We start from the raw sequence: 17,028 nt of genomic DNA, 5'->3' as shown, positions 1-17,028 counted from the left end.
ACACTTCAAAATAAATTATTGCACTTCTCTTCATACAGTAGGTGTCCTTTCAGTCTATTATAGGTGGGCACATTTAAACATCTACTCTGTGCTGCAGCTGTACACATTTCATTTATTTATCATTTATTCATCTTATTAATAACTTTTTGTTACATTCTTGGCATTTTATTTTATTTTATTTTTTGCATTTACATTGACTGTGTTTAATTTTTCCATTCAGCAGTGTTCTCTCCCCTTTAATGGTAATATAGATTACAGTATCGTCTGCATACAGTTGCATTTGTGCTAGTGGTGTAGCTGATTTGTGATCTGTATGGACACCCCCCCCCCCCCCCCCCCCCCCCCCCCCCCCCCCGTGTTTCAGCATGCATGGAAACCGCAACTTAATTGCAGAGTTAACATAATGGTGTGATTTCTTGTCATGATGACTTGTTGTTACAGTGATAACTGCGCTACTTTTGATGCAGTGAGTGGACCGAATGCAGCTGCGCCTTCACATGATGTTAAAACCATCCTAGTGCCCTGCTAGGACAGCATCCTGCAGGCTCAGTGCACTTCTGGGTCCAAACAGAGAAAGAAACTCTCCAAAACATCAGCATTTGCACAGTCTTGATCTTAGTGAACCAAGCAACATGCTCATTGCACGGGTTCAGCCGAGCCAGCTGGAAGTCCAGAGATCCAGAAAATTACAAATATTCCCAGCTTTTTCCTAGCATCTTCTTGATATGACCACTGACTCTTTTTCTTATCCAAAAATGGTCAGATCCATAACTTAAAAACCGATGTAATACAAACCGTGGGTTTTATTATCTGACACACCCCTAATTTCAACTCAAATGTATGGCGAAATGATCTGTATTACATTTATAAATTCTGTTTTTGTTGTTAGAGGAATGTTTGTCTTGCTTCTTTGTTAAATGTACTTGAAATGTATTTAAATTTGGTTTGACCAACCAGGAGGAGGGACCCACCCACTGCTGGTTCCCTATGACACCCTGACAGCTAAAGAGAAGTACCGAGACAGAGAGAAGGCCCAGGAGCTCTTCAAGTTCCTGCAGATCAGCGGATACACCATCACAAGGTTAACATCCTCTCATACAAACACCAACTCTCACCTCACAATTACACATTCTATGTTTCAGGACCCCAAAACACAGCGTCAAGGTGTTAAATATTTCATAAACCTAATTCTGACTGTATAATCCACAGAATATATTTTTTTAATTGTCATCTTCCCTGAATTAAGCACCACATCTACAGATCGATTAGTTGACTTAACCCACTACTTTTTGACGTGCAGCCTAATTTCTGCCCCTTGTTTGTTGATTGTTGAGGTAATTCACATAAAATATTATTTGGAAGAAATTCTGCTGCATTATAGAATAGTAGTAATAAACTATGTCTGCAATGCAGTCTTATAGTGAATCATCATACATTGAAATACTGTGTGGGTACTCATCACTGGGTGTTGTAAAGTATGTTTTCAGTATGTTTTAGATTGTTGTCCTCGTTCAGTTTTAGCCTGCATTGTTTGTATTTGTTGATATTTACAGATTTACTAGTTAAAGCTGTATGGGCTTTTAAAAGTTCACAAAACTGACACAATTTATTTTCTACCAAATCCAAGTGTTATAATGTTGGTTTATTTTTGTAATAACTTTTCTTCACTCTGATTTGTGCCGTGTGCCTCCCAGCATCCCTCACGCAGATAAGGGGGAAGTCCCCACGAGCTCTGTGATGATCCTAAGTACTTTAATTTCTCCCCTTCAGGGGTCAAAATTCTAAGTCGTTTCCAAGCAGTGCGAATTTTGATCATATTGGTAATACAATATTATGAATCCCTTATTTAAAGGTGAAGGAATAAAATTACAGTGGTGCCAAAGGAATTCTTTTTATGACTTAAAACTTAAAAAGCCCAGACGCCGTACAGCTTTAATTCTATTTTGTACACCTTAAAGATCCCAATCCGTCTGAATTGCATGCAGTTCTACTGCAACTCATGTTGGCAGTCAGGTCCCATTATACACAGTTTCAGGAAAATAGTACAACAAATAGGAGCCAAAAAATTCTCCACATACCACGAGGCGATGCATTGATTAAAAGGAGTTCCCTTCTCACTGTAGTAATTGCTGAGCAGTTACACATGATAATTTAGCACTTTGTGCAATGTGCAATTAATAATTCTACTAGAAAGGCCTAAACATTTTATAATTTTACCACCTCTTTATTATTTTTTGTTTCCATATTTGTTAAATAATAACTTTTGTCATTTATGGAAAATGTACCATTAAGATATGCCAATTGTCAATTATAATATTTCTTTTCTTTTTACTGGCCTGCAGAAGTATAGATATGGAAACATCACAGGACCCAGAGGAGATAAAGTTTAGGAACTTTGGAAACCTTTAGAATATTTAACTGTCAACAGCAGAGAGGAACTTGACTTTGCACAATATGACTCCACTGTAATTGCATCAGAGTTTAATCAGATGAACTCTGCCCTTACTCTGGATTCCACTTAAATGCAAATTAGGTTAAAGCATATTTTCTTGATTCTCAAAGATAAAATTTTGCAAAGAGACATTTATCATTGCACCATCTTGCAGAGGTCTGCAGGACATCGAGCAAGACTCCTCATCCATGGAGAAACGGTTTTCCTACATTTTCCTCAAGAGGATGCTGAAGTACATCGACTCTGCTCAGGAGTTTATTGCTCATCTTGGTACGTTTTGTCATTTTAAACACACGTGCACACATAGAAAACTCAGACATGTCATTGACTTTTACATATTCACTCAGCACATAGTTCCTGTTGTTTCACTTTGTCTCTTACTAATCCAGAGGCAATGGCCACCAGTGGGAAGACGGACAAATCACCTCACGACCAGGAGATCAAGTTCTTTGCCAAGGTCTGTCTGCCGGTTTAACCCTTTCAGAAACTGAGCCAGTCTATTCGAGACAAGTAGACTTCAAATAAAAACACTTGTTTCTGTGCTGCATTTCTTTTCTCCAGGTGTTGCTTCCTTTGCTGGATCAGACCTTTAAGAACCACTGTCTCTACTTCCTGTCCACGCCCAGCAAGAATCTGAGCAGCTGTGGCTGTGCCTCCAACAAAGAGAAGGAGATGGTCACCAGGTACTCTGCAACCAGTAATCCCAGTTATTGATTACAGTAGCAGGTGAACTCGTGCTACCTGTGATTATTCCAGAATTGGTATTTTCTTTTTTAGTACTCAACATGATTTTAAATAACTTAACGTGGCACAACATGAGTGTGTTCGTGCACCTGTAGCAGTAATAATGACCCTTAGGGGGCGCTATGTTATGCCATGTGCAAAACGGCGCATGGTCTAACCCAAGTGTCATTGCTAGTTTCCTCCAGACGGTGCGATTACGGGCGTAAAAGTAAGTCCATCCTTTCTGTTGTTTCACTCTGGGTCACCACGGCAGGTCAAAGGCAGATCTACATGTTGATTTGAAACACATTTTACCACGAATGCCATTCCTGATTCCTGCAGGGGAGGCGTTGAACTGGAAACCTTCTGCTCTGAACACAAGCACAGTCATGGGCAGATTTGTATAAAAATGAGGCGTGGTCAAACGTAGAGTTGACCTATTTCTATCATCCATCACACAAAAGAGATGGTGGTTTTGTCTACCTATAATCAGGTCTAATATCTACAGCAGTGACTTTATGATATTTAAGACTGCAGCACTCTGACGCACCTTACATAAGCGGGTTCATCACACATGTGCGTTGGGTTTGGGCGATGTCTGTTTCACTGACATATTGTTTAGATTTATCTTCTTGTTTTTTGTTGTTGCTTAGCTGTGAACGTCAGCGTTCTTGCAGACTGCATCAGGTTTCCTGCTGAAGTGGAATTTCCTGTCTTCGTCTTGCCTTCACTTCCACTGGGTTTTGACCATGTATCCTAAAGGTGCAAGACAGTGCACCTTTTTAATGCAGCAGAAGGAATCCATATCCACCAGCTGATTTTACTTGATTATTGTTGTTCTGGACAGTGGGAGTGAGTTCCTCAGTCAAATTGTGCCGTTTGTAGTTTCATTGAAAAGCTGCAGATCTTCATGGCCTGTGTTTAGAAACCACTTCTCTGTTCTCACCTGCACCTCAGTGTCTGCAGTGCAGAAGCATTTCCAGAGCATCAGTCTGCTGCCACTTTACCTCATCACTGAGATGATGTGCGTTTGATACTGAGCATTTATTTTAAGGTGACATTTCATGGCATTAAGTCATACGATAAGATCTTAAAAAAATTATTAAACTGAATTTTATCTTCGCGACTTCGTCATTTTCTGATTCCTCGTGCTTTCCTGTTGCGTTTTTCCAGAGTTCCCTTCATGGTCTAGGCTTTAATATTAAATTCACGTGTTGGTTCATCAAGACATGTTTGTTTATGCTAAAAGTTACTGAACTTGCCTGAACGCAGCTAATCTGTTTAACTAATTGTCTGACTTATAAAGTTAACTGGCTTTAAAAGCAACTAAATAAGTGTCTAAATAAACAAAATTTCTTAAACAGCAAGCAAAAAAAAACAAAAAACTTTTGGTCTTTTACGTTGCGATGTTGATAATATGTTTACAGTCTCCCCCCCATTGTAATTCACTGTGGGGGTTTTTTTTTAGGGGTGACGAAGAAAGTGCAGTACTCATTAGTTTTATAATGACACTGAGCATTTCTCGCAAGATTCCTATAAATAAATGGTAATTGCATTTCTGCCGTATTTTTTCATCCGATGCAGACGCTCAGCATGCTTAACAGTGATGCCTCACATTCACTAATTTATATACACACACACTCACACAATGTCGGCATTCTGCCCTGTACCACACACTGGGAGCAACCTGAAGATTTAGAATCTCGCCTGAGAGCACTTTATTGATTTTCCTGTGTAGCGGAGAATCAAACACAGGATTGTGACTCTGGTCACAGTCCTGCTCTAGAGGCTCCATCCTCAAAGCCACACATTAAACTTGCATTATTTATGGCTTCCTTGCACTGTGATTAACTGAAATGTCACACATCCCACACTCAGAAACATTTAATAATATCAGTATTTCTCATCCACATATCTACCAAGAGGAGAGAACCCCCTCGTTTATTAGAAAGTATATTATCTCATTTGTTCCACCTGACTAAGACGTATCGTTTCATTCCAACAACAACAAACTGGAGAGATTAGATTAAGAATCTGTCAGTCCCCAGCAAAGTGGAATAGATTATTTTTCTGTTAAAAACAAAAACTTACCTCAAAAGTGTAACCAGTGTACTCGAGCACTCAATAATATAATCTCTGTACAATAAAATCTCTATCCATATATGATATCCAACAAAAGATACAAAATATAAACCAACACAAATCTGCCAAACACAGATATACAAAATTTGGATGTACACAGAATATTTCAACTTCACTTAAATTTTTATGTCAGTACAAATGAAACGGGTATATCACCACTAGATTTGACTGTTATTACCAAAGACTGCATTTTTTTTTCCACCATGTCTCTTAAGTGCAATTCCTCCTAAAGCCTTTGATGGATTTCAGTGAAACGTCGCACAGTGGTAACACACCACATGAAGGTGTGTGTGATGGAAAGTCTGTCAGCTGCACGTTGAGATAATTGGACTTTTGTGTTTAATTGGCGCTCATGGATATGAAGTTGTGATAGGCCAAAAGTTTGAGAAAGTAAACAGGCCCAGTAGTGCAGAACAATCCCTGCAGAGTTCAAGGATTCAAGGATTCAAAGGGATTTTATTGTCATATGCACAGAAGAACATGTTCCCTGCACAATGAAATGTGTCTACTGCATTTAACCCATCCTAATTGCCAGTAGGAGCAGAAGTCGCCATTAGGCGCCCGGGGACCAGCTCCAGATGTACATCCCTACCTTGGTCAACAGCAGGGCTGAGCAAACCAAGACCGACCCATAACAAACGACACAACACACATAGGCCGGCTCGGTACATAAACATATATTGAAAAGGAAAACACGAGGGAAAAGGAGGAAAAGAAAAACCTCATAGCCGCTGCGTTACACAGCAGCAATGAGGAAAAAAATCCCCATCAGCACAGAAAAACAATAATCACACAGACAAAACAAGGACGCAGGACGACGACTGAGATTTGAAAGGACCAGTTTATCAGAACACTCCGGAGGCAGCCTATTTGGCGCCGTCAACGGCCTTGTCCGACAATCCTGGAGGGGGAGGGGCTCAGCCCTGAGCAGTCCACTGTCACAGTCAACATCAGAGCTGGAGAAGCTGAGGGGAGGGGGGAAGACCAGGGAGCGACGCTTAAGTGTTGATCTTCTGAGGAGGTTTTATCACAGTGACCTTGAAGTGCAGATGTGTCAGCCTTGTAGTCGTCAAAATGTGGTGAATTCAGTCACACTGTACCTGATTTGAGGTTTATTTATTTAGTTTTCTGGATGCATGCAGCACTGAAAGGAAGGTTTTGTGTAAAACTGTGGCAATATGATTTTCAATTTAAATGGCGCCCTCTTGTGGTACTGTTGAGGGCTTTGGCTTTCCATTTATTGAAGTGATGTCGATCACAGGGTGCGTAATAAGGTTTGGGGATGGAAATGTGACGTGTGAGGTAAAGTGGTACCAATCTCATGTTTTGCATGTTTGAGTAAATTATTTCATATTTTTCTTTTTCTTTGAGCATTTTCTTATTTTCTTGATTGGCCTTTTGTTCCTTCTCTAGCTTTCGGTTTCAACTCTTTTCTTGCCATCTTTCTGTTCCAGTCTGTTCTGTAAGCTGGCAGCTCTTGTCAGACACAGGATTTCTCTCTTTGGTAAGCTTGCACCTGTGTGCATGCACGTGCACGTGCCAGCTGTGAAGGTCTTTCTGTGAAGTCTCAGTCGAATGTTCTCCTCGCAGGAAGTGACTCGGCCATGATGGTGAGCTGTCTGCACATCCTCACCCACTCGCTCGACACCAGGTCAGTTCATTTCCATCCCGTCGCGGCCATAACGGAGCACACAGCGTCCTTCAAGATTTTTTTCTTTTCTCCGTCCTCCAGGACTGTGATGAAATCTGGCTCAGAGCTGGTCAAAGCTGGATTACGGACCTTCTTTGAGAACGCAGCGGAGGACCTGGAGAAGCTGGTGGAGATGCTGAAACTGGGGAAGTTCATGCTGTCCCGTGCCCAGATGAAGAGCGTCAGTCAAAGCATGAACTACGTGACGGTGGCGCTGCTGCCCATCCTCACAGCCCTGTTCGAGCACATCAGAACCCATGAGTTTGGAGTGGATCTGCTCTGTGAGTTTGTACCTCCAGAACCGACGTACTTTGTTTGAAAGTGTTCCGAGGACTGTGAAGGGATGCGTTTGTGTTTCAGTGGATGATGTGCAGCTGTCGTGCTACAGAATCCTGACGTGTTTCTACTCGCTGGGAACAGGAAAGAACGTCTTTGTGGAGAGGTGAGAGCATGCAGACCTTGTGGTCCAGAAGGTTTCAGGTCTTGGAGCCTGTGGTGGAATTCCTCGTGACAAAGTTAACCTTACAGCCTTTGGGAAAAAAATAAATAAAATGAAAGCATTGTTTTTTGGATGCCTCATTTCATAAGCTTTTCTAAATATGTAGAAGTTTTCCAAATCTCCAAAAAATATAACAAACCTGTGAATTACTACATGAGGAACCTGACCGGACAGAGAGAGTCCAGAGACCCCCATGTTGTAATAACCAGCATACGTACCTGTTGATTAGAATGAATAATGCAAAAGATTACAGATGAATGCAGTAACCATATAATATTAGTTATAGAATCAACTGTTTGGAAAAAGACTCTGTAAATACTGCTCAGGGGTGCTGCCATTTTTTGTGGGAAAACAGTGGTTTTTGTCATTGTGTTTGAATGTACTGTTGCTCAAAACTCTGAAATTAAACTTTGATCAAAATACAACCCTTGGCAAAAATTATGGAATCACCGGCCTCAGAGGATGTTCATTCAGTTGCTTAATTTTGCAGAAAAAAAGCAGATCACAGACATGACACAAAACTATGGCTTTAAGAAACACTATAAGAAATCAGGAAAAAAATTGTGGCAGTCAGTAACGGTTACTTTTTTAGACCAAGCAGAGGGAAAAAAATATGGAATCACTCAATTCTGAGGAATAAATTATGGAATCACCCTGTAAATTTTCATCCCCAAAACTAACACCTGCATCAAATCAGATCTGCTCATTAGTCTGCATCTAAAAAGGAGTGATCACACCTTGGAGAGCTGTTGCACCAAGTGGACTGACTTATAAAGATGACTGCCTGAAGAGAACATGTAAATTTCCACAGTCATTGATGATATGGGGCTGCATGTCAGGTAAAGGCACTGGGGAGATGGCTGTCATTACATCATCAATAAATGCACAAGTTTACGTTGATATTTTGGACACTTTTCTATCCCATCAATTGAAAGGATGTTTGGGGATGATGAAATCATTTTTCAAGATGATAATGCATCTTGCCATAGAGCAAAAACTGTGAAAACATTCCTTGCAAAAAGACACATAGGGTCAATGTCATGGCCTGCAAATAGTCCGGATCTTAATCCAATTGAAAATCTTTGGTGGAAGTTGAAGAAAATGGTCCATGACAAGACTCCAACCTGCAAAGCTGATCTGGCAACAGCAATCAGAGAAAGTCGGAGCCAGATTGATGAAGAGTACTGTTTGTCACTCATTAAGTCCATGCCTCAGAGACTGCAAGCTGTTATAAAAGCCAGAGGTGGTGCAACAAAATACTAGTGATGTGTTGGAGCGTTCTTTTGTTTTTCATGATTCCATAATTTTTTCCTCAGAATTGAGTGATTCCATATTTTTTTCCCTCTGCTTGGTCTAAAAAAGTAACCGTTACTGACTGCCACAATTTTTTTTTTCCTGATTTCTTATAGTGTTTCTTAAAGCCAGAAAGTTGCCATTTGAAATGACTTTAGTTTTGTGTCATGTCTGTGATCTGCTTTTTTTCTACAAAATTAAACAACTGAATGAACATCCTCCGAGGCCGGTGATTCCATAATTTTTGCCAGGGGTTGTACATACTAACTCGAACCTGAAGCTTGGGGTTTCTCTCATTTTTGTAATAATTCTCATGATGTTGAGCAGAATTGCTCAGGAATCACAACAACTATTGTAAAGATGTTTACATGTGTGATTGGGTTTCTTGTGCAATTTGGCGCACTACTGTAATATTAAAGTAATTATTGCGTAATTACAAATTCATTCATTCAGTCATTATACAATTATTTGCAACTCAGACCCAAATAGTTAATTGTATTACAGTAAATAATTAAATAATTAAAATTGCATATTGAATACAATTACTGACTACTAATAATTATTAATTGGAAGAATTATTCCATAACTGTACATATAATAAATTACAGAATAATTGCATCATGATATAACTACACAATTATAAATAAACATCATTTATTAATTATTACAATAATTACAACAATTACAATTGTAGTAATTGTAGAAAAAGTTGTTGGTCTGAAGGAATCTGACAGTAACACTGAGGGCACAGAGCCATTAGTCCTCCCGATGGCTGCAGTTGTGGGATCAATTATTTCTTACCTCAACACAATTAAGGAAAAGCCTTGAGCAACATGTCAAGTTTGAGTAATACCCGAACAGTAAAACCTTTCCCTGGCGGATGTTCTGTCAATGTTCTTGCTGTGTTCCAGCAGCAGAGGACTTCCAGTCTTCTCTGTAATCTCTGAAGCATCGTAAATGTTTTTAGACCTGGTGTTTTTGTTCGGTTGGGTAGGTTAGGTAGTTTGGTGCTTGTGTTTTCTCTCTTTCTTTGGTTCAGTTCTGCTCCTCTGCCATTTTGTTAAGATTAAATTATCTTCCGTTCTAATTTCTCACATACAAATCATTCTCAATTGTGCATTGCTTCATATCGTTGATGTACCATAATTCCACATACCATAAGATGGGAACAGATTTCTCAGAAGAAACATTGAGCCTCTGCTGTTGGCAGGTAAATCATTTTTAGTTGGATGTCACCAGGACAATGTGGGGGAAAAAATGGTCTTAAAATGCAGCACAGCCTGAGAATGTGGTGACGAATTCACACAGTTTACCACTTTCTTTCCATTTCTACGCCGACATGTACTGCATGTGTCCTTTTTGTCTTTGCATGTTGACATTCAGGCACCTGCCGGTGCTGGGGGAAACCCTGGCCACCCTGGTGGGAGCCATGCCTGTGGCATTCCTGGAACCTCACCTAAATGCTCACAACCCGCTCTCTGTCTTCAACACCAAGAGCCCCCGGGAGCGAGCCAGTGAGTATTGAACACCATCATTACTGTCTTCTTCTGATGTTGCTGCGTTACAATTTATAGTTGTCAGAAATCCACTTAAGTCTTAATGTGTGATGCAAAAACGGACGTTCTTCCTTTTCTAGTCCTGAGTATGCCTGACACCGTGGAGGAGATGTGCCCAGAGATGCCTCGTTTGGACAGACTGCTGAAAGACGTCAGTGACGTGTCCGAATCTGGTGCACGCTACAACGAGATGCCACAGGTCTGAGGGGCTGATGGGATATCTAGATGTGAGCAAGCAGCTGCATTTGTGGGGTTTTTGGTCTTCAAGATTAGACACTAAGGTCTGGTTTACTTGTGTAAAAACATGCTGATCTACTGATGGTGCACACTGAAGAATACTTCTTTCAAATCAACAGAATAAAACACATTTTCCATGTAATATGTTTACCTTACTGAGTAGTCAGTTTGAGGTGTTCACCCTAGTACACAAAATACTGGGAGGAGAACATGTGAGTAGGTTAATTTAGCACATGCAATGTTTTTCATCGAGCCAGAAAGTAATTTCAGGAGACTGTGATGGGGTATTTTACACTTATAAAGTCAGAGTGTTAACTATGTGGCATGACTGCAAACACATGTAAATCTGATTCAGAGTAGTTTCCCGTGAGCTGTTTGGGGTATGAATTTCTTCATTTTCTTTAAATAATCTACTTTTTTTTTCCATTAAATTTTAATTGAGGGCAGAATTTATCATACATTGACATATCAATAATACAATTAAAATAACTATTAGCCCTTTTTTCCCAAATAGATCAATTCACTGTACGTACTTAACAGTTTTACATTTTAAACATACAAAGCAAAAAAAAAACAAAAATAGAAATTAAAATTACAAAAACGGGAACAATAACAGATACAATGCAGTGGTTTCAGCAATTGCCTTCAGTTAAAGTCGGATCTAAATGGGGTAATAAATTCTATAAAGGCTTTCCAGTATTTGGAAAATTTATCAAATTCAAGCTTAAAAGAAAAGGACAATTTTTCCATAACATAAATATCATGGACAGTATTCATCCACTCCTCCAGGGTGGGGGCAGTATCACTTAACCACTTCCTTGTAATACTTCTCTTTGCCGCTGCCAATAGTATATATGTATTTCTTCCATTGTTCTACCAGTTCAACTGGTCTTTTCCCAAGATACAGCGTTTCAAAATTGTGTGGTAATTTGAAAGAGATTATTTTTTCCCACACTGCCCCCAACCTGTTGCCAGAAGGATGAAATCTTGGGGCATCCCCAGGATATATGGTAATGATTGGCCCGATCCATCCCACATTTTCTCCAGAAGGAGGTATCCCTACCCAGTGAAGAGCCCTGGGAAGGCACCCTGAAAAAACGTATCATATTAAGTAATCTACTTTAACCCAAAACATCACCACCATTAAAAAACAAAATAAATGTGATCTTTATCACATCTTTCTATTTCACCCTGTTCATCATTGTTACATTTCTATCAGGTGTTTTTCTTTTCAGCTTACACGTGCAACGACAGCAGAAACTGCTGTTGCAACACCCTGTGGACGACAACAACTACAAATAAATGTACACAAATTTACATGATTCTTGTTCTATGGCATGTGCTCTTCATTCATGTGAATTTATTCGCACCAGAGTCAGAATCCGGGCTTGTACCACGCACCTCGCACCTGCAAGTGCATGGCTTATTGCCATCCTCTGCTTGTTAATCTTATTAAATCAACGGCAAAACGTTTACAACCCAACATGCAACAGTTTAGAATTCCCTCGCAATTGAGTACTTGTTAGCTGGGATCATGTCCCTAGTGTATTGATGGTGTTTTAACTAAATGTTGTTCTTCAGCTTTTTAATTTGGGATAGACCTGTATAAATAGTCATTATTATTGGTAGTAGTAGCAGCAGCATTATTATCTAATGCAATTTTTCAGTATATAATCACATTAAAGTCTCACGATTTCCCAAGCTAGAAAAAAATCTGCAGTTTATACACTGGAAAATATGGTACGTATAAACAAAAGCATTTTAGAAAATGTCTAATCAATGATTTAAAAAAAAAAAAAAAACCCATGATGCTTCAGTTGGTCTCCTCATATATGGAGTCATCCAGTCACCTCACTGCTGGTGTGTCTCCTCAGGTCATTGAGGTGATTCTTCCCATGCTGTGTAACTATCTGTCCTACTGGTGGGAGAAAGGTCCAGAGAACTCCCCCCCAGACACATCGTGCTGCACCATGGTGACCTCCGAGCACCTCAGCATCATCCTGGGAAACATCCTGAAGATCCTCAACAACAACCTGGGCATTGATGACGCATCCTGGATGAAAAGGATTGCAGGTAAAAAAAATAAAAAAAATTCTCCATTCGATTCATTTGTTTGTTTCAGCAGAGAGCACAGCTGAACGAGAAGCATTTTTTATTCCAGCTGAATTTTAAAAAATCTCCTAATTATGGAAACCAAGTGGGAAAACAAAATTAATGCAGTAACATTTAATTTGAATTTTCAGGGCTGTTCCTCAGTGGGGGGGATAATGTAATTTGCTACTGTGGGACTCTGAAGTTTGAGCCTTTTTGCCACATTTGAATATCGTGCAGCTTCTAATGACACACGGAAACAATTCTGCAACTATGGGCAAAAAAGATTTTCAGCAACACGGAAAGCAAAACGTAAAGGGCCGGTTTTTAGACATTTGGTGTATTCCTGAAGGCATCAGTGCTTTTTGTCTTTAGTTTACTCTCAGCCAATCATCTGCAAAGCTGGCGCAGACCTGCTGAGAAGCCACTTCTTACCTACACTGGCCAAACTGAGGAAGAAGACTGTGAAGGTGAGCGGAGAGAGGAATTAGAAATGTTGATTATTAGGAGCTCGGAATATTGTGTCCGTACACTGGAAATGAAAACAGGTTTATTCTTGATCCCAAAATGTAACTGCTTTGTTGCAAATGTAGGTTGTGGCCGAAGAGGAGCTGCTGAAGGCCGACAGTAAAGGTGATAACCAGGAAGCAGAGCTGCTCATCCTGGATGAATTTGCGGTGCTCTGCAGGGACCTGTACGCCTTCTACCCCATGCTCATCCGCTACGTTGATAACAACAGGTACAAGGAGCATTCAGAACCACAACATTTTTCCAGTTAACATTCTTCATGATGAGAAGAGCCCTTGGCGAAATCTATTGAACCTGCATTATGGTAAATGCCCACCAGGTGGAGATATTGCTCTGTTTCAAGAACCTTGGGACACAACAACAACCAACCTGTTGCTTATAGTAGTAGATTGTTCACTTCTCCTCAGGCATTTTTTAAATTTGTACATATTTTTCATTCTTCTGATTTTTGCTGCGGTGCTGCCAGTGGGCTCGATGTCACTATGTGCGAGGAGTCAGTCACCCAGTTAGTCGATCATTTAGTTCTGCAACATTTCACTTGTTAACAAGATTACTTCAGTTGTACTGGACTGATTGGCACAAAACTTGGTATATGCACAGTGATCCCATGAAGCCTGTTGGTCAAAGGTCAAGGTCACTAGCGTGCACTTTGCAAAAACCTTGTGAGTACAATAACTTCTGTTTTATTTGCCCATTTGTCACCAAATTGGTATATGTGTTAGATATTTTAATACAAAGGAGTTTATTTGTGTTGGGGTCAAATTCATTGCAGAGTACATTGTAAAGTTCTTGTGAGTCAAATATCCTTTTCTCTGATTGCTTGATTTGTGCTACTTGTCTGTCTCCTTGGACACTTAATCTGGATTATCTCAGTCCAGCCAGCTGTAAAATGGGTACCAGCCTTGACTGGGACTGGAATCCCGCCCAGGGGGAGCCATGGACTCTCATCCCGATGAGCCTCACAGCCTTTAAGAACTGACTTAAGTGCCTGATTGTCACCAAACTTGATATATGTGTTAGTCATGGTGACCCCAAGAAGCCTGTTGATTTGGAGGTGAAAATGTCAAAGGTCAGAATCACTGAACTGTACTTTAAGGTTCTTGAACTTTCTGTAGAAAAGTTTCACGTGTCAGTGGTAAGCTTGTTAGCGTTTTCTTACGGTGCCGTGTGTTAGTGCCGACTGTGCACTTGTTCTCCCTTGATGTGATTTAAAATGTCTCGCTTTACATTTCTGGCAGAAGACTCCAGCTGATGTCTTTGTCCACTCCAGGTCCAGGTGGCTGAAGGAACCGGATGTGTACTCCACTGAGCTATTCAAGATGGTTGCTGAGATCTTCATCCTGTGGTGCAAGTCACATGTAAGTGTTGGTGATGAGTGACCTGACGCTGCTCTCCAAACCTCCTCCGGTGGTAGTAGACCAACAACTTTAATGTTCTCTGACACTTTTGCAGGTTTGAAAGTAGTTCTGGGTTCCTTAAAGGATGTGGATTTTTGTTGGGGCTCAAAATGGGGTCACCTGGCGGTCAAAATTCAAAATGTTCTAGTCATGTTTTAAAGCACGCCAAATAACTCATCTTGTTATATAGAATCCAAAAATATATTGTGCCCCACCAATGTTCTTCCATTACGTCACTGTGACTGCAAACATGGAAATGTCAAAGGTCAAACACAGCAGTATTCAGTTATCTGATTTGAATGTTGTTTGTGTCTAATCATGTTTTCTGAAATGACAAATATAACTGGGCCACGTAAAAAAAAATCGCAATGGCCATTTTGAAATAGCTCAGTAGCTCAACTGAAGGTCAGTGATGCAGCAAGAGGAGTCATTTTGTATAATTTGGTGTACTTTTCAACAGGTTTGCAGTCGTATTTCTACACCTTGATCATGATGTTTTTGAACGTCCTCACCCTTTGAAAGTAACAATATATCTGCCACAGTCATGTGGAACGTGTGCACGTTCTCGACCTTCTCCAGATGCTGGGGTCCTCAACGCTGACGCACCTGCGCGCTAGATCATACACAGAGAAATGCACCACATGACTAAAGTGTCGTAGCTGACGCCCCCTCTTGATCTGCACCATCCAGACAACACTTTTCATTCTGATCTCAGGATGTTGCTTTGAAGCTGGGGGGCGGGGGGGGGCTCTTTCCTTTTCATTAAATTCTTTTTCTTTATTTCTTTTGATTCCAGAACTTTAAGCGTGAGGAGCAAAACTTTGTGGTTCAGAATGAGATCAACAATCTGGGCTTCCTCACTGGAGAGGGCAAGACAAAGATGTCAAAGGTACAGACACTGAGTGACAAACCCAAAATTCTGAATTTATCATATCTGCTCATGATACTTGTAGCTAAATAAAATGCACTTTTACACAGCACAGACATGCCTTCAGTCACAGAGCCACTGTGAATCAATTCAGTTATTTTCTTGCCACTTGAATATTATAAGGTAATGTGGGAAAATATGCTGTTTTCCAGAACACCAAATGAAAACACAAGTTGTTGTTTTGTGCTTGTGTGAGCGTGTGTATGTTTGAGTGAGTATTATAGTTGATGATGGAAGAGTATGGAGAAGGCCAGAAGGTTTGCATTGAGTGTTTGTGGATTTAGATTGTAACAGAAGAATATCAGCAAGAGTGAAGAAGAAAGTCGACAAGACAGCAGTGAGACCAGCTATGGTTTTGACTTGGAGACGGTGGCACTAACAAAAAGACAGGAGGCAGAGCTGTAGATGTTACAATTCTCTTCAGCAGTGATGAGGATGAGGATGTTAGGAATGAACATGTCAGAGGGACAGCTCAGGGGGGACGGTTTGGAGACAAAGTCAGAGAGACAAGAAGAGGGACCCGGGGTATATATAGGGAGAAGGATGCTGAGGATGGATATGCTGAGGGAGGACATGCAGGTGGTTGGTGTGACAGAGGAAGATACGGAAGACAGGGTGAAATGGAAACTATTGATCTGCTGTGCAGTTATATATTAAATAATTAATATTTTTGTAGTTATGTAGTTTAGTGTGCATTTCGTCAGTTTTTGAACAGCTTCAGGGCTGGAAACCATCACTGCCAGCAGAAGATGGACAAGTTTCTGAGGGATGGAGGGAAAAAAGATACACAGATCTATGTCAGTTTTAATAATTCCACTCTAAAGGGGATTTGTCACTTTGTTTTGTTCAATAAGATGTGGCTTTATATGAATTATAATGTTTAACCCCTTAAGCCCCAGAGCCTATTTCAACAAAATCACATACCCAGACATTATGATTTATTTCTCAGCTTGTACAAGGTCAAAAATGCAAAAGTGTGGATCAGCTATAAGACAGGTCCTAGGGGATTGTTGTGGATGCAAAAAAATTGAAACTAAATAATACTTGGTAGGAATAAATTAGGTTTTTTTTTTTCCCAAAAAATGAATTCTGATTTCTGTCTTTATTTGCTTGGCGTTTCAGATGTGGTTAGTTGATATGTGATTGAAGTGGATACTTTTGTAGAGGAGCCTTTGCTTGACATTTTGATGTATAATAAGTGTATGTTGGTGTCAGCATTGGTTAGTTATGAGCGTTCAAATGTTCCAAAACAGGGCAAGTCCCCAAATTTGGGGACTCTAGAGTTTAAGAGGTTAAAAACAGGGTGCTTGTAGAAAAGCCACCCTGTCCATCTGTCCAGGAGTCTTTTTAAACCTCTTTGTGGTTTTCAGTGAATCTTCACACAGTGATAAGACACACACATGATGGAAAATCATTTCTGTTCAGTATTTTCAGGGGAGATTGTATAATTTCATTGCTTTTTGTCAATTAAATGTATAGAGGTTGACTAGTT

At 40.2% G+C, this 17,028-nt stretch overlaps 1 protein-coding gene across 1 annotated transcript in view; it reads left to right on the top strand.

Annotated features, from left to right (window-relative positions):
• Positions 1-17,028, top strand: part of LOC117502832 (ryanodine receptor 3-like) — a 175,561-nt gene that overhangs the window by 105,540 nt on the left and 52,993 nt on the right. Inside the window, 15 exon segments of the mRNA XM_034161947.1 lie at positions 958-1,081; positions 2,607-2,722; positions 2,842-2,909; positions 3,014-3,135; positions 6,772-6,821; positions 6,908-6,968; positions 7,050-7,288; positions 7,368-7,449; positions 10,183-10,313; positions 10,436-10,554; positions 12,467-12,665; positions 13,059-13,153; positions 13,277-13,422; positions 14,482-14,569; positions 15,405-15,497. Of these exon segments, the coding sequence (XP_034017838.1) occupies positions 958-1,081; positions 2,607-2,722; positions 2,842-2,909; positions 3,014-3,135; positions 6,772-6,821; positions 6,908-6,968; positions 7,050-7,288; positions 7,368-7,449; positions 10,183-10,313; positions 10,436-10,554; positions 12,467-12,665; positions 13,059-13,153; positions 13,277-13,422; positions 14,482-14,569; positions 15,405-15,497 (1,733 nt within the window).

The sequence above is a fragment of the Thalassophryne amazonica genome, chromosome 21, assembly GCF_902500255.1.
Source record: "Thalassophryne amazonica chromosome 21, fThaAma1.1, whole genome shotgun sequence".
Taxonomy (NCBI): Eukaryota; Metazoa; Chordata; class Actinopteri; order Batrachoidiformes; family Batrachoididae; genus Thalassophryne; species Thalassophryne amazonica.
The sequence above is the reverse complement of the archived record's forward strand: the minus strand, read 5'-3'. Positions and strand labels throughout refer to the sequence as shown.